At 35.7% G+C, this 22,602-nt stretch overlaps 1 protein-coding gene across 4 annotated transcripts in view; it reads right to left on the bottom strand.

Moving 5' to 3' along the window:
• The window catches only part of ANKRD17 (ankyrin repeat domain 17), an 86,173-nt gene extending 70,706 nt beyond the window's left edge, over positions 1 to 15,467 (bottom strand). For 2 of the 4 annotated variants that reach the window (XM_030924798.1, XM_030924803.1), the window contains exons 1-8: positions 15,290 to 15,467; positions 10,326 to 10,473; positions 9,934 to 10,081; positions 8,477 to 8,710; positions 5,691 to 5,785; positions 3,029 to 3,266; positions 1,458 to 1,649; positions 948 to 1,057 (exon numbers count right to left, since the gene is read on the bottom strand). In XM_030924798.1, coding sequence (XP_030780658.1) covers positions 948 to 1,057; positions 1,458 to 1,649; positions 3,029 to 3,266; positions 5,691 to 5,785; positions 8,477 to 8,710; positions 9,934 to 10,081; positions 10,326 to 10,473; positions 15,290 to 15,330 — 1,206 coding nt within the window. In that variant the 5' untranslated portion in view covers positions 15,331 to 15,467. The remainder of the gene's footprint in view (positions 1 to 947; positions 1,058 to 1,457; positions 1,650 to 3,028; positions 3,267 to 5,690; positions 5,786 to 8,476; positions 8,711 to 9,933; positions 10,082 to 10,325; positions 10,474 to 15,289) is intronic. The other 2 variants (XM_030924810.1, XM_030924804.1) reach the window with 2 other exon arrangements.
• Between the last annotated feature and the right edge of the window lie 7,135 nt (positions 15,468 to 22,602).

Genomic DNA, 22,602 nt, shown 5'->3' with positions numbered 1-22,602 from the left:
TCAACATTTTCTTTTCATAAACAACAAAAGAAAGGTTAAATTATAAATTATTAAGTTTATAAAACTAATTACTGAAGAGGGGCTTGTTGCTGCCTGCACATGAATTTGTCATAAACTATGAAGGAAAGAGCACAGTTGCTTATTAATCTTAGAATCTCAGGCCCATAAATATATGGGTGCTCACATTTTAACTAAAATTGGCCTTTGGATCTTATTCCTATTACCTCGCAGGCTAGACTGGAAGACCACCTACTCTACCCACACACAGTTGCTTTATGCTTCCTCACCCCTCAGGCTTCACTCATAACATTTTTTCCAATTGAAATACCTCTTTAGCCACAACACTGCCATATCTATCTGTCCAAACTTTAACTACCCCAAAATAATACATCAGATGACCGCTTTACCTTTTGAGCTTCTTTACTCTGCACTTTCACTACAACATCTCTTATAATAACCTCAGTATTTATGTCACCTATTATTTTTCTTAAAATTATAAAGTACTGAAGAGAAAAGATTATTTATTAAGCATTTATAAACTCTTCTATTATTTAATAATGTTCTGAATATTGTAGGCATAATTTATTTCCTAAGCAATACTGAAATTCCTCTAAGCCACATTTGCCTTTTTATACCAAATCAGAAAAACTTCTACAAATAGTTAAATACCTAAGTGAAAATTAATCTGCATTAATATCTGTAACACAAAAATTTCCTTTTAATATGGAAAATGAGAGATAATGCAGTGAATAACCCTATTAAGGAAAAAAAGAATGGACACTAAACAGTGTGGGAAAAAATGTGACTAAGTGAGAGAAAGAATGGCAAAAAAAAAAAAAAAAAACCATAAAACTGAAAGTAAAGAAATACCTTTTGTCTAGACTCTCCATAATTTAAAATTAATTTCTTATTGTTAACTATTAAGATTTAAAAACTAAATAGCTTACCAGATCTGCGCCTGCCTGAAGTAAGACATCTGCTACATCAGTATGACCATTTTCACAGGCATATGTTAGTGCTGTATCCCCTGTTGCTGTTGTTGCATGAACGTTAGCTCCTGTAGTAGTGTCAACAAATAATACATAGACTTAAAAGAGCCATAAGACATGTAATATATGATGGAAATAAAAACTTCTTCTGTATAAGTCATATCTCCTCAAGTTAAACAAATTAAAACCTTACTCATTAAAAACAAAAACAAAAAAACCTTATTCATTTCTAGAAACAGAGAATATTGTAGGCATTAAAAAAATTACAAACAAAACTGGTTGAAATTAAAGCTGCAAATACTTCAAACAGCAGTAAGGTAAACTGCTCAGAATACATACAAAGGTATATCACACTTTTTCTTAAACTCACACATTCAGTGTATCATAGCATCATAAAAACATTTGCACATGACATTTTTAGTTAAATAAATCATGCAAAAAACTTCTCCCAAATGCAAAAATGCCTACCTGCAGCTAATAAGTATTTAACTAACTCCAAATGACCCTCTTGAGCAGCTTCCATTAAAGGGGTAGAACACCCTAGTTCTATATCGGCTCCTGCCTTAATTAGAAAGTCTGCCACTTCCAGAAAGCCTCCACAGCAAGCCAGAGTCAAGGCAGTTTCTTGAGTTTCTTCTGTCTGTGCATTGATATTTGCTCCTAAAATAAAGATTCCAATTATTTAAAGAAAGTCATTAACTTATTCCAGAGATATGAAAAACATGATTGTTTCTTAATAAACTCTATCTCAAAAATGAACATTTATATTACTATGATAAGTAAGAAAGTGCCTCTCTCCTAACTCCTAAGGCAGTTAAAAATAAAAATAAATAAAACTATTAAAACCACCTCCAGATTTGATGTACCACAGCTGGAGTAATATTTACTCAGCCAGAAGGTACAAGTCAGGTGATAAAAGAACTAAAAAATATAAGCGACATCCTCTCATTATAGTGATTCAAAAATGATAAAGATACTGGTGATTATGACGAAGATTATAATAAAAATCTTAACATTCAATAAGCTCTTACTATTTCCCAGGCAATATCAAAGCATTTTACAACTTGTTTAGGTATTATTATTACTATTATTAGTTCCATTTTACAGCTAAGGAAACTGAAGTTATTTAACTTATACAAGGTCACAACATTATCATCATCAATACTATCACCATCACTATAGCTAGTACTTAACAGGCACTATATGACAAGCACTGTTCTATGAGCTTTATATATACGTATTAACTGTCACAACAACTCTACACATGAGAAAACTGAGGCACAGAGGTTAGAAACTTGCCTAAAGTTATAAAATTGGCAAGCAGTGGAGTTGTGATTCAACCTAGGAAGTCTGCTCCAAAACCTATGCTTTAAAAATCATAGTCAACATTACCTCTAAATAAAAACAAAAGTTTTTTTAAACGTTGCATTCCTCTTAAATTTGTCCAGACAAAAACTTCACTACTGAAAGAAAAATAAAATCATGCTACAAATACAGAGATGGGAGATTACTTCTAAACTGAAGATACCTTAACATAGTGAAGTAATTGTTTCACTTTTCCCAAAAGAGAAGTTTATGTACTGAGCCCCTTGACAGCTTCTAATGTGTGTGCATTCTTGCACTCTCATCAAGTTAGTCTTTAAGGCATGGTTTCCATACTGTTTTATAAAACACTAGATCTATTAAATATTTATTAGTAGGTATTCTGCCCCCAAAGGAATACATTCTCTTGATCTATTAGTTTTAGAAATGTTGACTCTTATATTCCCCTATTTAACTCACAAGTCTTGCCAATACCAGTTCTGTTTTTCATTCACATATAGCACATGATGTCTCTGAAAGCTCTATATTAAAGAAGTTTCTTTGCTTTTGTTTAACACAGTATGGGAGTCATTTTCACAGTAAATACTTCATCACTGGTTAGTGTAACAGCTCTTTGCAACTCTACTAGAAAGCTGAAATACTAAAATCCAATTTTATAAAATTATACTCTTAGGTTTTACACATTTATACTTTAGTGTCTTGATAGATATGGTTACCTTGACCTAGAAGTAATGCCACCATTTCTTCATGTCCTTCTCGAGCTGCTTCCATCAGTGGTGTATAACCTTCATCATTGACCTCTTCCAGGCTAGCTCCTCTTTCAATAAGTAAAGCTGCAAGTTCCACATGCCCACCACATGCAGCCAAAGTTAATGGTGACTCAAATGAATCAGCAGGCATGTTCACTTGGGCACCGCTGTCAAGAAGTAACCTAGCTACTTCAACATGGCCATCCTAATCATAATACAATTTAAAAAATTAAATCAGCACCATTAAAAAATCTTGGAAAACCTGAAGCTTTTTCAATTACTATACACTGAAGTTTATCTATTTCCACTCAAATAGGAATAGATCTACATTTAATAGTTGAGTAAATCAGCATTTATTATGCACTGCCTATATTCTGTTAACATAGAAGAGGGAAATAGAGATTGAAAATATAAAATAAGTAGAAACATGATACCTTCGATCAAGAAGCTTATTTACCATTAGAAAAAAAAAAAAAAAAAAAAAACAGTAAGTATGTGAAATAAGAGACTATAGTGAGACCACAGATAATATCAACACTGTATGGTACAAACTTAAATGCTAAAAGGATAAAGTTTAGAGAGGGAAAGAAGAATTTTCATAAGAATCTTTAAGGATAAGCAAACTTTTGATTAGTTAGAAAAAAATGCAACCCTTTTTGGAGAAGTGGGGGAAGGATACATGCTGTGTTAGGTGAACACAATGTGTACATGGTACTTTCTGTATTGCTCATCATCCCAGTACCAGTGAAATTAAGAAAAGGGCCAGGTGTGGTGGCTCACGCCTGTAATCCCAGGACTTTGGGTGGCTGAGGCAGGAGGATTGCTTGAGCCCAGGAATTTGAGACAGGCCTGGGCAAAATGGTGAGATCTCATTTCTACAAAAAACACAAAAATTATCCAGAGGTGGTGGTATGCACTTGTCCCAGCTACTCAAGAGGCTGAGGAGGAAGGATCATTTGAGCTTAGCAAGTTGAGGCTGTAGTCAGCCACGATTATGTCACTGCACTCCAGCTTGAGAAAAGAGTGAGACCCTGTCTCAAAAATGAATAAAAAAAGAAAATTCTATATTCTGTCTCCTTTACTGGTCACTTTTTCCCACTCCTTTCTTAATTACTGGCAACTTCAAGGCCCTCTTTTCCCTTCTTTTTGTCCTTCAATATTTTTTTCCATCTACATGTTATCTCCCAGACATATTCTTTCAAACATACCATGCCCATTTTTGCCTCCATGCTTGTCACACTACACAACTTTAATGTCTTACTACTTTTTTTTCTTTTTCAATTTGTAGAGAAGAATCTAATGTCTTACTAGTTTGATTACTTTGCTATTTCTTCAGTGCTGAATATTCTTCCTTAACAGTGAACTCCTACATTTCCTTTAAATCCGAGTTTAAAAACTCAGTATTATAGCAAGTCTTTCACATGTCTGGCCCCTACTAATACCTTTCACTTACAATATTTACTTCCAGTGCATGTTGGCTAGATCTACAGATTATTCCATTTTAATTTCTTAATCTACACACAGGCTGTTTCCTCAGTAAGGAGTGGCAAGAATGATTAAATTTCCTTATGATGGGGAACTTTTAAAACTGTTACTGTTAATACTATTAATGTGTTTTATACCCATTATCCCATTTAATCCTCACAACTCCAGGGAAAGATATTTTTCTCACTTTACAGATGAAGAACTCAAAAGCTTAGAAAAACTTTTATTTGTTACAAAAATAATTTGCTAAAGCAAACACTAAGATGGCAATAAGGAAAACAACAGATAACTCAGGTCTTATATGGCTACCTAATATTTTTAAAACTAGTAAATAAAATTTAACATCCTTTCAATAATTATTCTCTGAAGGGGAGATGAGACAAGAAACTTCAGATTCTTTTGGGGCCCTTTCTACCGTTAGCATGTTCCCCTCATAAATTTTTCTATAATATTTTGATCCACTTCTGTGTCATAAATCATAAACTAAGACACAAAGGTTTAAGAGTACTGTTATGAGCCATTCCCGAATACAAACTCTAAAATACAGCTCTTCAAAAGACAATCTAGGGCTCAGAAAAGACCATGAGAGAGGGGAAATTATGTAACACAAATTATGCTCTACTTTAAAATTTTTGTTTAGTCTATTTATTGGTTTGAGGTATGTTATGCTTATTAATAATGTACATACTCTGAATTATATTTCCTTTTTTCTTTTTTTTTAACATTTTTTTGAATAGACAGGGTGTCTTGGTATGTTGGCCAGGCTGGTCTTGAACTGCTGGCCTCCATTTTAATTTGTTAATCCAATCCTCCCACCTTGGTCTCCCAAAATGCTGAGATTACAGTCGTAAGCTAGCAAGCCTGGCCATATTTTCCTTTTTCATATCCTCAGCCAATCTTTACAAGAGTCACTTTGGTGACGACAACTATATAAAACCAGTATAGCTATGTGAGCCTAAGAAAATGCAGGTAGCACTGTAAAGCTTCAGAAAATAACTTTAATAGAAGTTAATTTTGTACAACTGATTCAATAAGGTTCTGACAAACAGAATCGTAGCACCCATTGAAAAGGCATTCATTGTATACTACTCTGTCTCTCCCTGGTTAATATATAAACATATTTCGCATATTTCACTAATCTTACCATGCAAGCCTCCATTAGAGCAGTGTGCATTTCATCTGTTTTATGCTCTTGATCCGCGCCTGCTTCCAAAAGAAATCGCACCATCTCTAAGTGTCCTAAACCAAAAGTGTACAAGATTACTTAAAAATATTTTATTATTCCAAAATAATTTTTAAAATTATAATATTTTGAAAAGTTATATTTAACTTACAGCATTAAATTTATAAGCATAATAAAGTCAACTAGAAGCTACCCTTAACTGTAGAACACAAATTACACAAGTGATCTTGCTGTTCTACCCCTTATTCTACTGCCCTAGAAACTGCTGCTACTAGAGTCCCTGCTGGAGGTGAACAAAGATGCCATTAAAATCCAACACCCAAAATGTTCCCTCTACAACCTTTTAAGAGCCCAGGTATGTTATAGTTATTTTATTTATGCTATGGAATAAATCAGTTTTCATGAACTAGTAGCCTGAGATAATGATCAGTCAAGTTATTTCTGTGAGAAAATGTATTTAAAGTTCCAATACCTAACTCAGAAACATTTTAGGAAAAACATGCTTATAAACTGGGAACTGTATGTATAAAAATATTCTTCAAACCACACCATTTAATTTATATTTATATATTTAATTATAACATAAACATGTACACACATTTATGTAGTTTCTTTTTTTTATATGCAGTTTCAAATAAACCATATGCTTCAGTTCAGATAAAGATACCATATAAGTGGTTAAAAAGCAGAAGACAAATTATAATTTAAAAAAGACTCAGATTCTATGCAAAAAACAATAGAAAAATTATTTATTTTTTTCCAGCTTTATTTAGAATCAGCTACAATCAATTCTTATTCAACTGGGATGCAGGAGAAGGACAGATAGTGAAGTCACAGGTAAACAGTTAAACAAAATTTACTTCGGTGAGTAAGTGTAGTATCTGCCATGTCTTGTATTTGCCAACTACCTACCATCCCTTTTTCTCTCTGTGATTCTCCCCTCCCCAAAACCCACATTAGTGCTTAGTCTCAGCCTGACTTCCCTCTCTTCCCCAACTCCTCCTTGTCAGTCTACATCATACGAAACCTCACCAGAAACAGAGGAAGGGAAAGGGGTCCATGGATACCTGGAAGTAGTAGAGATGTTCTCCACCAGCTCAGTTCGCTATCCAGCTTCTAATTAAAGCCTGCAAGCCCCAACCTCAGATGCCCCTTTTGGATAGCAGGGTGGGGCTACAAGCAAAGGGGAGAGGGGAGAGGAGTTACATGCAGCCCCATCTCAAAGCTCTCTGGCCAGCAGGGACTCAGTAGTGAAATGCAGCCAGTACTGGGTTCAAAAGTATTTGTGAGAAGGGGAGAGAGCCACCCAATCAGCCCACCCCAAGGCTCACCTCCTCTCCTCCCAATGAAGATCAGCCTCTGCTTAACTGTAAACAGGGTTGGGGAAGGGAACTAAGGGACCTCAGTTGTGCTCCCTATCTGAAAATCTATTAACATGAGATAATCAAAAGCACTTTATAAATAAACTATATTTTTCAAATTTAAGTTAAATTTTAGTCAATTAATCCAAATATATAAGGATTATTTTCATGTTTATAAATGAAATTATTCCAAAAGGCATCACACAACCTTGGCTACTCTTATATAGAACAAAACAACACTAGGGCCAGAACTAGGGTGAGGAAATCAAAGCACAGGGTGCAAAATTTAAGGAGCCACTCACATGTAAGCTTGTGCAAGTGAAAGGTTAGTCACTGAGAATGAGTGCCTCCTTAAATTTTTTACTAGGTTTTGCAAAAGCTTGTTCTTGATGCCTAGGGGTCAAGAATTTATGATGTAAATAATATGGGACAACTATATAGATATATGGCATAAAACACAGAATTGAATGGCTAAACACAAAATTGCATGACTTTTTTTTTTTTTTTTTTATAAAAACTTTCTTTTTTTTCTTTTTTGAGACGGAGTCTCGCTGTCGCCCAGGCTGGAGTGCAGTGGCCGGATCTCAGCTCACTGCAAGCTCCGCCTCCCAGGTTTACACCATTCTCCTGCCTCAGCCTCCCGAGTAGCTGGGACTACAGGCGCCTGCCACCTCACCCGGCTAGTTTTTTGTATTTTTTTTTAGTAGAGACGGGGTTTCACTGTGTTAGCCAGGATGGTCTTGATCTCCTGACCTCGTAATCCGCCCGTCTCGGCCTCCCAAAGTGCTGGGATTACAGGCTTGAGCCACCGCACCTGGCCCAAAAAACTGTCTTAATAAAAGATTTTCTTAATTTACTTTCTTAAAAAGTAAAACATCTTACTTTACAGCCATTTATCTGCCATATATGTGGAGTCTAAAAAATGTTCAGCTCTGTGGCCGTGTTTTAACAATCTAGAATATAGAACAGTAATTATCTACAGACCAAACATCTTTCCAGGCAACTGTCCAGCCTGCCAAAGGAGGGCATTTTCTGTACTATCAATATTTTCAGGTTCATTGACATCATTTAAAATACCATGTACCCCTTCATACCAAGCAAAATCTTCTCGACATGAAAGCTATTATACAGTTCATATTAAAAGAACTGTTTCTGATAAAAATTAGATCAATTAATACTCATTTTTCAGTGACAATGTTTATAATGTTAAATCTATATTTTTAAAATTTAAATAGTAAACAAACTGAAACACTGTAAACACTTAACATTTTAATTACATACTATATACTATTATGTTTTATTTTTTAATTTAAAAACAAGATCACATAAAATAATTACAATTTCACATGTTTAAAAACTTTGTTTCAAGAAAGGTTTATACTGTACCTTTGTAACAAGCTAAGGTAAGGGCACTCTCTTTAAATTCATTGGAATGCGTATTAATGCCAGCCCCATTTTCTAGCAGCAATCTGGCTACCTCCACATGTCCAGCACTTCCAGCTTCCATAAGAGGGGTATGACCATTTTCATTATGGTCCTCAATACTAGCACCGGATTCCAAGAGCACCTTTACAACATCTACATAGCCTCCAGCGCAAGCATATGTAAGTGCTGTATTGCCTATTTTAATTAGGAAAAATAAAAATATATTAACATAAAATACCAAAATAAATCAAAGTGCTAATTTACATTAAGAAAATGGAAACGAAAGACTATAACCATAATAAATATTAAATTACACATACATATATGTAAATATATATCTATATATAAAATTCCTTTCCTACTGCATTTTTTCTTTCTGAAATCAACTCCCTATTCTCCTTCTCCATTTAAAACCAAAGTCAAATACATGTGGAAAATCATATACACTTATCCAGATTGGAGAGTTGTAAAAGAACTGGGCAAGTCTGCCCTGGAGCTAAGTTTTACCTTAAGATGAGAAAAAAGTTGTTTGTTTTAATGATTATCAGAGAAATGCTTCACAAGTTTTTTTTTTTATTTTAATGTTTCTAACTTAAAATTATTCATCATATGCATACCTTATACTATACCTTTTAATCATATATGTTTTCATTACAACTTCAAATACTAGTTAACTGATCAAATTCAAATTTCTATATCTGGAATTGAATTCAATAATTTCTAAAACTTTTCTGCTGATAAAAATTTCCCATATTACAAGAAAAATCAACCTTCTGGGTAAAACAAGAGTTTTTAAAAATACCTTTAAATCAGAACATGATCTTAAAAAACATTTAATAAATTTGAAAAATCTGCATGAAGGAAATGCACAAAATATTTCCATGAAATTTTAGAAATTTTACACAAATCTATCTAGGCCCAAATTTGAAAATACATATATATATATGTATATTTTAGACTAAAGTGATGCTATTCTTCAGGACACAATGTTTTCACAATACTTTTTCTATGGGCCACAATTTAGTAACAGTAGGAAACAATGAACTATTCTTTTGTTCCACAACCTTTTGTTCTCCGTATCTTCCCATTCCTCTCCTAAAAAACTGGACACATGGGTTTGAGCACTACAGCCCACACCTCTCAATTTCCAAGAGAGTGGTCCGTCTAACTGGGTCAGTGTTTTACTTTTATCTTAAAGAGCCTTAAAAGGCCAATTGCCCTCATAAACAAAACAGGAAGAATATCATTCAGAATATATTCTATATACTTCAAAATTCATACACAGATGTATGAGAATATGTAGCACATCTAAGAAATAAGACAACTGAAAAATTAGCACTAAACATCACCTTCATGCGAAACCACTACTACCAAATGATGTTACTACTTAGCAAAACTGAAAAAGAAATATGCATGACCTGTTGAAGACTGTGCATTAACATCTGCTTTATGAGCTAGCAGCAACTTCACAATTTTGACATGTCCTCCATTAGCAGCAGCCATTAAAGGTGTAATGTCACCTTTGATTCCCCTATCTTCCACATTTGCATGCATTGCCAACAAAACCTTATGAGAGAAAAATAGTTTAAAAAGATATTAAGAAATGATAATCATCAAAAAATTTTGAACGTATGTATTTATATAATGTCTACCTAGTTGTAGTAAAAGAGCTTTAGCACACAAAATTTATCTAACAAAACTATTTGTTGAAATAATCCAAATGGTTGGAAAGATTTATTTTATTATTTCCTTAGTAAGCAAGCCAGTTTTATAAAAAACAACAAATAAGCTTTATTTTGATAATACGAACCTGTGCAAGCTCATAGTATCCAGCAGAACAAGCTAAGCAAAGGAGGCTCTCCCCTTCCTCTGTGTGTTCATTTACACTTCGCCCTTCAATAAGTAACTTTCGCACAGCATTTACATCTCCTTCTGAACAGGCTTCTGCCAAACTGCGGCTATTAGGGAAAGAATATCACAATACCAGAATATAAGAATATTAAAAAATTGCACAGCGTAAATATTGTTTTTGGTTGTTTTGTTTTTTGCTGTTTAGAAACAGAGTCTTGCTCTGTCACCCAGGAGTGGGTACAGTGATGCAATCAGCTCACTGCAGCCTTAAACTCCTGGCCTCAAGCACTAGGATTACAGATGTGAACAACCACACCCAGCCAGAGTATTGGATATTTATGTCAAATCTCTATAGTTATATGGTTTGGCTCTATGTCCCCACCCAAATCTCATGTTGAATTGTAATCACCAGTGTTGGGGGAGGGACCTGGTGGGAGGTGATTAGATCATGGCAGCAGATTTCCCCCTTGCTGTTCTCATGATAATGAGGGAGTTCTCATGAGATCTGGTTGTTTAAAAGATCTTTGCTCTCTTTCTCTCTCCTGCTGCACTATGGTAAGACATGCTTGCTTCCCCTTTGCCTTCCACCATGATTGTAAGGTTTCTGAGACCTCCCCGCTATGCTTCCTGTACAGCCTGTGGAACTTTGAGTCAATTAAACCTCTTCTCTTCATAAATTATCCAGTCTCAGGTAGTTCTTTATAGCAGAGTGAGAATAGGCTAATGCTAACCTTAGTGCTCAACAAGGATGGTTATTTCAGTATGATTCATAACAAAAAAGCCAAAGATGATTGAATTCACTGAGTTTTTTACAATCTACATATCAATGGCACTGAATTAAAATTATCAATATTCCAAAATGTTTTCAGTTATGCAACTGAAGGATAAAGTCTAATTTACTGGTAAGTGAAGAAAGAACATAAAATTTTAAAACATAAAAGTTTATAGAAATCACACACAAATAACAGGTCATAATTATACTTCTTTTGTTTCGTCAGTAGAAAATTTTTTATAAAATTTAATTAAAAAGTAAAAACTGGGCAAAACTTCTACTAATTGTAAAGATCTATGTGAGTCCTTCCATCAAGTAAAGGGAAATCAGACAGAAAAGATGGGAGAATGTAATACTAATAAATGAATAACTGATGAGCCTTTTTTGGTTTTGGTTTTGGAAGTATTTACTCATACAATCAAATTTTGGGAGAAGTTTCAAATCCAGGCAAAGAAAAAGCTGAACTCAAGCAAAATGAGAGTGGAAAAAGTGGAGTAACAAGACATTAAACTGAGAGAAAAGTGTATGCCCCATAAACTTACCAAAACAATTCCAATTGTAGACATTTCTAAAGATTCTCACTTTTGTATAAAATAATCCTAAAACTAAATCCAGGGCTGTTAATATTCTTTTTATTTCAAATATAACTCAATTCTTTTATTATTCTCTTAAAATATGGCCCTTTCAATTCAAATACTAAAGGCACCTACAGATAATCACTTTTCTATACCTCTGTTATTACCATCACTCAGATTTAAGACCAACATCTTTGTCTCAGATACGGCAAAGCCTCCTAACCAGTCTCCTTGCCTTCACACTACTTGCTCTCCTTCAGGCTCTTTTCAACAAGGCAACCAGAGAGATCTTCTGTAAAGGAAAGTAGCACATGTTGGCCGGGCGCGGTGGCTCATGCCTGTAATCCCAGCACTTTGGGAGGCTGAGGCGGGGAGATCATGAGGTCAGGAGATCGAGTGATCTGGCTAACACAGTGAAACTCCGTCTCTACTAAAAATACAAAAAAATTAGCTGGGCATGGCAGTGTTTGCCTATAGTCCCAGCTACTTGGGAGGCTGAGGCAGGAGAACAGCTTGAACCCACCAGGCAGAGGTTGCAGTGAGCCAGGATGGCACCACTGCACTCCAGCTTGGGTGACAGAGCGAGACTTTGTCTCAAAAAAAAAAAAGAAAAGAAAAGTAGAACACGTCATTCCTCTACTCAGAACCCTCCACTGGCCTATAATGTCACTCACAGTAAAAGCCGAAATCCTTACAAGATTTGCCCTGTGGCAGGTATTCCTCTTCCTTTTACTTCTCTGGCTTTATCTCCTACTCTCTCACCCTTATTCCTTCCACTTTGGCCACATTGGTCTTCTTGCTATTCATCACATACGCTAAATAAGCTCCAACCTCCAAATATTTGCATTTGCTCTTCCTGTGCCAAGACAGCTCCTCTCTCAGACATGTCTCACTCTCTTCCCTATTTCAGGTCTTTCCTAGAAAGCCATCATTTTAAGTGAGGATGTCCTTGACCATGCTATTAAAAAATGTAACATGACCTCTGCTATGGTTTATTTTGTCCTCTCCAAAAGTCATGTGAAATTTAATCCCAAATGTGGCAATATTGAGAGGTAGGGCCTTTAAGACGTGACTGAGTCATGGGGGCTTTGTCTTCATGAATCGGTTAACCCATTCATGAATTAATGGATTAATGGGTAAATGAATTAATTAGTTATCATGGAGTGAGACTGGGTAGGCTTTATAAAAGGAAGAGAAACCTGAACTAGCACACTTAGCCTACTTGCCATGTGATGGCCTGTGCTGCCTCAGGACTCTGCAGAGAGTCCCTGCCAGCAAGAAGGCTCTCACCAAATGCAGCCCCTTGACCATGGACTTCTCTCAGCCTCCATAAATGTAAGAAATAAATTCTTTTTCTTGCCCAGTTTCAGGAATCCTGTTACAAGCAACAGAAAATGAACTAAGATAACCTCCAATCCAACCACTGCCTTAGTACTTTCCTTTAAATTTTTCCCATAGTTATTATTTTATTATGTGCCATACTATATATTTTATTTACATGTTAATTATATTTTCCCCTTACAAAAAGTGAAGGTCTCAACCAGTACTAAATAAATTTGTCTTTTAAACATCTCTTCTGATTTCCTATTTCACAGGACACTGACAGTCCCTAGACTCAATGCTCTCTATAATTTTTAAGCATGTTTAGGACAAATCCTTCCCGTAAGACATTTCCTGTATAAGTGCGTACCTTTTCTCTCTTTCAAAGTAGTCTCTGTCTCTTTCACTTATTTATGCATATACCCTAATCTACATTATCATTTGAATTTTTCATACTATTTCCACGTGTGTATACCAGCTTTAAAACAACCTTAGAGGATCTACTCTAGTAACAGCTGAACTTAAGAACTTGTGGGCAAAGGGTATATTAAGCCTCGCACATGGCACTGTCCTTAACTAATATAAAAATGTGGCACACAGTACTCACTGCACATAAGTCTATCATCTTTCTCAAACTTTGTTGAATAAATATAATTGTCACAATATGTTCTATTTTTTTCTGTTAAATTCCAGTATTTTCAATGCAAAATAATCTGTGACTTTTTATTTTTGTATTCTATTTCCTGCTTTAACTGGTTTTAGTATACCCTTCATGGTGTTTTTAATTTTCTCTCTTGCCAATCTTAGCAGGCACCACATTAAAAAATATTTGGAGATAACCAATAATATTTTAGGCTAGTAAAACCGAACATTTACTATGGAATAGAAACCGAGGTTAACTGAAGAAGGGAGTTAACCTACGAGAAGAATGGTAAAGCAAGTTAATACAGACACAAAAATCTAGATGAATGAACACTAATAAAGAGCCAAGAGAAACAGCAAATTCATGACCTTGTTAATACTATATAACCTCTCTTTTATACTCTTAAAAATGTTGTATGAAAACACCGATAGACAAAAGAGAATTCTTAAATGCTATAATTTACTCTCTAAACCCAAATACAACAGAATATTCAGATGTTCTCAATTGTTTTAAGGCAATTGCTAAAATAAATAAAATGGCTTCATTTTATTAGAGGAGGCAAAAAGAAGCCACCAAGGGTTGAAAATGGTAACATGTATTAATGATTCTTTTCTAGCTGCTTCCTTGAACTATCTATCCATTTTTCTTGTCACTCTTTTTTTTTTTTTGGAGACGGAATTTCGCTCTTGTTGCCCAGGCTAAAGTGCAATGGTGCAATCTCGGCTCACCAAAACCTCCACCTCCCAGGTTCAAGCGATTCTCCCGCCTCAGCCTCCCGAGTAGCTGGAATTGCAGGCATGCGCCACCACACCTGGCTAATTTTTGTATTTTAATAGAGACGGGGTTTCTCCATGTTGGTCAGGCTGGTCTTGAACTCCTGAACTCAGGTGACCCTCCTGTCTTGGCCTCCAAAGTGTTGAGATTGCAGGCGTGAGCCACCGCGCCTGGCTTCCATTTTTTAATATACATCCATAATTGTGTTTATATATGAGATGGTGTGATTTTTATTGGATAACATCTTCAGAACAGCTTAAAATGTCATGTCACAAAACATTTACTGAGCCCTTACTAACTGTAAAGTACTATCTGTATACAAGGAATTATAGGATATAAAATAATAAAGTCCCTGGACTCACATTCAAGTTACAGGAACTAGATCTACGACTTCCTTTAAGACTTCATAAAGCAAATAAACAAATAAAAGCCTCACCCTTTAAAATGTTCAGAACTATGCAAATGAACTGGAAAATGGCCTAATTGTAAAACATTTACTTGTCACCAACACATTAAAAAAAAGAAATCTAAATAAGCAAAAAGTCTTTTATAACATATTGACTAGGCCTCAGTCTTGCAGTCAGAAAGACACTGGTGCTCTCCCACTTATTATCTATTTGATCTTAAGTTACTCACCTCTCTAACTTTTTATCTGTAAAATGAGAGTAAAAACAAAATCTATACCTTATAAAGTTTTTGTGAATCTAAATAAGACATCAGATGTCAAGTGGTTAACACAGTGCCAGCCAGGCACAAAATAAATGCTCAGTAAATGTTAGCTATTTGCTATTATTTTTAAGAAAATGAATTCATACTGGTTGCAGCAAAAATGTACTTACTTGTCCGACTGCCCTGCATTTGCTGTGCTTTCAGCTCTCATACGGGTAAGTGCAGCAGCAGCTTCATCCAACGCACAACTAACAGACGATGTCAACCTCCGGAGTACTTCAGGATCTGCAAAGGCTTTACCATCAGCCGTGGACAATTTGCCTATTCCTATTATTTTATTTTCGCACCAATATGGACACACCCAAAAGGGAGAAACAAAGCAAAATTCAAGTTACTTAAAGCTACACTGTGTATGTTAACAAATAACCTCCAAATGGTAGAGTAGACATATATATCGGCTGCCCAGCATCTTTTGAGGAATCACTCTTCACCAGTTTTCTAATAATCTTATTTATTCCGTGTGGTTCATAGGTACTTGATCCTGTGACCCTCTGGTGCCAGAAATGGGTCTTTAGCCTATGATGGGACAATTAGGCTCTGTCATATCTTTGAGAGAACGTATATTCAAAGGTTGCTAAATTGGTAAGATGTGAGTCATAAGCTATTTAGCCACTTTTGTCACCACATACAGAAAAAGACTGCCCAAAATAAAGTCAACATAGAGGAGAACAGAGACACAGAAAGAGAAGGGGACAGAGTCCTGATAAAATTATTTTTGACTCATTGACGCCAGTAGTGCCAGAAGCTAGCAACATCTCTATGATTTGGTAAATGTCTACATTTATTTTTTTAATTAATATTATTTTTTTTTTTCGAGACAGGATTTTATTCTGTCACCCAAGCTGGAGTACAGTGGCATAGTCATAGTTCACTGCAGTCTTGAACTCTTGGGCTCAAGTGATCTGCCCAACTCAGCCTCCCAGTAGCTGGAACTATAGGCTCACACTGCCACACTAGGCTAACTTTTCTTTCTTCTTTTTTTTTATTTAGACAGGGTCTCGCTCTGTTACCCAGGCTGGGTGCATGGCACGATTACAGTTTACTGCAGCCTCATCATCCTGGGTTCAAAATCTTCCTGTCTCAGGCTCCCAAGTAGCTGGGACTACAGGTGTGTACTACCATGCTTGGTTAATTATTTTACTTTTTGGAGGAATCGGGGTCCCACTGCATTGACAAGGCTGGTCTCGAACTCCTGGGCATAAGGAATCCTCCTGCCTCAGCATCCTAAAGTACTGAGATTATAGGTGTGAGCCACCACAGCAGGACACCCAGCTAATTTTTAAACTTTCTTGTAGAGGTAGGGTCTCATTATGTTGTGTAGGGTAGTTTAGATCTCCTAATCTCAAGTGATCCTCCCACCTCAGCCTCCCAAAGTGCTCCCAATTACAGGTGTAAACCACTGCATCGGACCAATGTCCATTTTTGCTTAAAAATGTTTACTAGGCTATCACCTGTGAACAAAATATGGCCTAAAAAGGCATTCTAGACTATATATAAAAATAAGCTATAAATGAGTTATGTCTACAACTTACCACATATTCTTAAATCATCTGAAAGTACTAATCTGAAAACCATTCAGAACTGCAAAACTAAAAAAAAAAAAAAAAAAAAAAAAAAAATTCAAAAGCAGAGATGGCTAGTAACCATCTACATGAAACCTAACTGTTGCTCTTTCAGATATCCCTATAAAGCATGATGCATTCTTACCCCTAACTTTTATTATTTTAATTCAGTGGTGCTTAATAGAAGCTGCCCATCAGCATCACTTGTGGTACTTTTTTTTGCTTTTATTTTAAGATAGGGTCTCACCCGGTTGCCCAAGCTGAGTACAGTGGCATGATCATGGTTCACTGCAGCCTCGACCTCCCAGGCTCGGCCCCGACTTTGGCCTCTTGAGCACCTGGGACCACAGGCACGGGTCATCATGCCTGGCTAATTGTTTTATGTTTTGTTTTGTTTTGGCTTTTTGGTAGAGACAGGGTCTCAATATGTTGCCCAAGCTGGTCTTGAACTCCTCGTTTAAGTGATCCACATGCCTCGGCCTCCCAAAGGGCTAGGTTTACAGGTGTGATCCAGCCCCCCTGTAGTGCTTTTCAAATATATAGATGCTGAGCTTTTCTACATCTGGGGATCCAATTCAGTAAGTAGAAAGCAGTGGCTGGCATCTATATATTTTAAAGGCTCTAAGGCAATTCTGATAAACAGCTAGGATTAAAAACCTTTACCTCTAATGTTATGATGGATATTACAGAACCCTGCTATCCAACATGTGGTCCACTGAATAGAAGCACTGCTATCGCTTGGGAGCTTGTCAGAAATGCAGAATCTCAGGCCCTATGATGTACTGATCCAAAACCTGCATTTTAAAAAAGATCCCCATATGATTCCGATGCACATTAAAGAAAGGCTATTATAGGTTTTACAACAAACTAGTTAACTAAAACAAAAAGGACCACTCACTTGGTAATAAACATATCTGCACAGATAAGTACATAACAGTGAAAGGTGTTCAATAATATCACATAAGTTTCATGTTTAAAGTTCTGAAAGTGTATACTTTTATAGAGCACTTTATAATAAAGTAGGCAGCCTAGATTAAGCACCAAGTTAGAATAAAAAGGTTAGGGGTAAGCATGCTTTATAGAGATATCTGCAAAAGCAACAATTAGGTCTCACATAGGTGGTTATTAACCATCTCTGCCTTTAAAAATATTTTTTTCTTTTGCCGTCCTGAATATTTTTAGATTAGTACTTTTAGGTATGTTTTTATGCTTTTCTTTAATAAAAAAACTAACATATCAAATGTTATATCTCACAAAACCAAAAATAAATCTGCCAAGAAGCCTTTATGATTATAGCCATAAAAAAATGTTCAGAGTAGTCAAATTTCATACCGGCTACAATTAAGATGTACAAAGAATAAAAATTGTCTTGGTCTGATAATTTATGTCACTAATATTAAAAGTCATACTATATTCTGAATCTACTACAATATTTAATAGATCATCTTTTGGTTAAATATATGAAGGCACTATTGAGATCAAGATCACAGAAGAATTTCCACATGAAAAAAATTAGCTCCAATTTTTTCAGCCATCCAAGATTACTATATAACAAATATTTGTCAGTGATAGCAACAGGAACTAGGCAAGAGGACAGATCTGGCTCAGTAAAAACTAACCATTGTTTCAAAAAGAAAAAAAAAAGGAAATCTCACTTTAAATCTTTATGAACTTCTTGTATCTTCATAAGTAAAGGTAACTATTTTAATAAAGATAACTAGGAAGAAACCAAAGACAGAGATGGTAATCTTTTCAAATTAATTAACAGTAATCAAAAATTATTCTAGCTACCCTGATTATGGTGATTCTACTTTTTCTGGTCTTCTCCAGCTATTGAATATTAAAGTGAAGATTCAAAAAACAGAAAAGGGCTGGGTGCAGTGGCTTACGCCCTGTAATCCTACTACTTGGGCAGGCGGATTTCCTGAGCTCAGGAGTTCGAGACCATCCTGGGCAACATGGTAAAACCCCATCTCTACTAAAAATACACAAAATACAGCTGGATGTGGTGGTGTGCGCCTACAGTCCCAGCTACTTGGGAGGCTGAGGCAGTAGAATCGCTTGAACCTGGGAGGTGAAGGTTGCAGTGAGCCAAGATCATGCCACTGCACTCCAGCCTGGGCGACAGAACGAGACTCTCTCCAAAACAAAACAAAAAACAAAAATAAAAAGAACAAAATGACCAGATTCTTATTTCCAAATTCTCTCATTTAATCAACTGAACAACAGAACCACAGAAATTCAGATAGAGGACACATTAAAATATTATTTATATTATTACTTCATAATAAAACTTAATAATATTACTAACACCATTAAACTTATTAAATATTATCTGATTTTAAGATAATTGAATGCATAATTATTTTCCTCTTAGAACTTGCTCAGAGGGCTAAAATGCAAGAGAAGCTCCTTCTATGATAAAACTAGGAAAAATTTGTATATAAGCTAAATATATAAGCTAAAATGTATGAAGACAAAGTAAACCAGAGATGTAACTAACTTATAGAACAGAATAAACTGAAACACCACTATCAAAAGAAAAACAGACCACTAGCCCAACAGGAGTCAGGTATTAGATGTACCAGACACAGGGGTGAGGTTTTGGTTTAGAAAAAAAGGAGAATAGCCGAACACTTGTGAGGAGTAATCAGACATGAGTCTTCATTGCCAAACTAAACAGCCAGGTGATCATTCTCTAAAGAAACCAAACTAGAAGGCCCCTGGACTAGGAGACATCAGGTATACAGGAGGATGACATGAAGTACTACATAAAAGCATTAAGTGAAAGTTTACATGATAAGTAGTGAGATCCTCAGCCCCATTCCCACTGTAGCTCCCAGAATTATGGTAGCTGGGTTCATTATTCAGAAGATAAACACTGACAGGTGTGTGTCTAATAAAATGATCCCAAGGTTACCTGTCCCTGATGTACACATCCTACAATCTTGGGACTGTGAATTTGACAAATTTTACTCCCAAAATTAAGTTATATTACATGGCATTGTTGACTTAAACACAGCGAGGTTATCCTGGTGGGCCTGACCCAATCAAATGAGCTTGTGAAAGGCAGACATTTCTTTGGCTGGTTGGAGATAAGGAAGTCAGAGATTAAAAGCACAAGAAGGATTCTACTTGCCACTGCTGACTTAAAGATGGAGGGTGCCACATGTCAAAGAATGTGGGCAACCTTATGGAGATGACAGCCCATAAAAAATCAGGATCTTGGTTCTACAATTGCAAGGAACTAAATCCTGCTACCAAAAACAATAAATTTGGAAGTAAATGTTCACCCACAGCTACAGATAAGGAATATAGGATAGCTGATTTCAGCCTTGAGACCACAAGCAAGAGAATCCAGTCACACTGTCCCCAGATGTCTGGCTCACAGAAATTTAAGAGATAATAAATGGGTGTTGTTTCACACCACTGTATTTATGGTAAATTGTTATGCTGCAATAGAAAACGAATCCATGCTGTATAGTGAAATGCACCAACAAAACATGCATCCAGATTTTCCAATTTAGCTTTTTATGGCATTGCTAGACTAAAAACAGAACCAAAAGATCACCAGACATCTGAAGAAAATCTTAAATATGAAAAGCCAGCCAAAGTATTGAAAATGAGACTGAAATTTTATAATGCCAAAATTATAAAGCTTTGGAGAAGGAGAACAGGGACAAATGGTACAGAGACAGGGTTAAGTTATAAATAAGTGTGGCAACACCAGAAGTTTAGTAACTTTAAAGGTCTGAGAGTGATTTTTTAAACTGGAACTCTATACCTAGCTAAACTATCAAGTATAAGGATAGTAAGAAAGGCATTTTCAGATGGTCTAAAAAATTTTTACCTCTCAAGCATCCTTTCTCAAGAAACATATTGGATACCTAAACCTTGTTCAATCTCAACATCACAAAAAGAGAACCAACCAGACAGTGCCTATGTGATACATAAGGAAATACACAGCATTATGAATGTCTATTCTTGCCAAAATCAGAATAAATCTGAATCTGATCAAGTATCTGGATCTAAAATAGGAAATACAACACACAAAGCACAACTGCCACAATCCATAAAGTGAGAGAAGTGACTATTTCTTCAACAAATAAACAGAAAAAAAAAAGAGGAACTGTTATGATTAAACTTAAGACAATTTTTAAAAAAAATTTAATTTTATGGGTACATAGTATGTGTACATATTTAAGAAAAATAATTAACATTAAAACTATGTAAACCTTGTTTGGATCCTGATTTAAAACAACTGTAAAAAGATAGAAAATAATTGAAGAAATCTCAACACTGACAGGATACTGGCAATATTAAGGAATTCCTTTTTTTTTCCTTTAAATCTGAAATAGTATTATGGCTATATTTCTTTTTAAACACTCTTAATTTACAGATACATACTAAAATTTTTATATATGAAATGGTATGGTACTTAGATTTGCTTTAAATTAACATAGGTGGAGATGTCAGCAAGGTGATAATAGGCAGATATGAAAAAAGACTGCCTGTACACTGAAGACTGCTGAAGCTGGATGATGGATAAACATACAGAGGTTTCATTACGCTCTTCTCTTAGATTTGTATATGGAAATTTCCATTTAAAAAGGGAAGGAAATAAAGGAGTGAGGGAGACGAAAAGTGAAAGAGAGGTGGAGAAAGAAAGGAAGGGAAGTAGGGGGAATGCTAGCTTGTTAGCTACCATAAAAAAATATATGGGATCTAATTAAACTAAAGAGCTTCTGCACAGCAAAAGAAACTACCATCAGAGTGAACAGGCACCCTACAGAATGGGAGAAAATTTTTGCAATCTACTCATCTGACAAAGGGCTAATATCTAGAATCTACAAAGAACTCAAACAAATATACAAGAAAAAAACAAACAACCCCATCCAAAAGTGGGCAAAGGATATGAACAGACATTTCTCAAAAGAAGACATTCATACAGCCAACAGACACATGAAAAAATGCTCATCATCACTCTCCATCAGAGAAATGCAAATCAAAACCACAATGAGATACCATCTCACACCAGTTAGAACGGCAATCATTAAAAAGTCAGGAAACAACAGGTGCTGGAGAGGATGTGGAGAAATAGGAACACTTTTACACTGTTGGTGGGACTGTAAACTAGTTCAACCATTATGGAAAACAGTATGGCGATTCCTCAAGGATCCAGAACTAGATGTACCATATGACCCAGCCATCCCACTACTGGGTATATACCCAAAGGATTATAAATTATTCTACTACAAAGACACATGCACACGTATATTTATTGTGGCACTATTCACAATAGCAAAGACTTGGAATCAACCCAAATGTCCATCTGTGACAGACTGGATTAAGAAAATGTGGCACATATACACCATGGAATACTATGCAGCCATAAAAAAGGATGAGTTTGCGTCCTTTGTAGGGACATGGATGCAGCTGGAAACCATCATTCTTAGCAAACTATCACAAGAAGAGAAAGCCAAACACCGCATGTTCTCACTCATAGGTGGGAACTGAACAATGAGATCACTTGGACTCGGGAAGGGGAACATCACACACTGGGGCTTATCATGGGGGGGGAGGGGGGAAGGATTGCATTGGGGAGTTATACATGATATAAATGATGAATTGATGGTGCTGACGAGTTGATGGGTGCAGCACACCAACATGGCACAAGTAAACATATGTAACAAACCTGCACGTTATGCACATGTACCCTAGAACTTAAAGTATAATAAAATAAAGAAAGAAGAAGAAAGAAGAAGAAAGAAAGAAGAAAGAAAGAAAAGAAGAAGAAAGAAAGAAAGAAAGAAAAGAAAGAAAGAAAGAAAGAAAGAAAGAAAAAGAAAGAAGAAGAAAGA

This window comes from Rhinopithecus roxellana, chromosome 2 (genome assembly GCF_007565055.1).
Source record: "Rhinopithecus roxellana isolate Shanxi Qingling chromosome 2, ASM756505v1, whole genome shotgun sequence".
Classification (NCBI taxonomy): domain Eukaryota; kingdom Metazoa; phylum Chordata; class Mammalia; order Primates; family Cercopithecidae; genus Rhinopithecus; species Rhinopithecus roxellana.
This window is presented reverse-complemented; position numbering and strand designations above follow the sequence as displayed.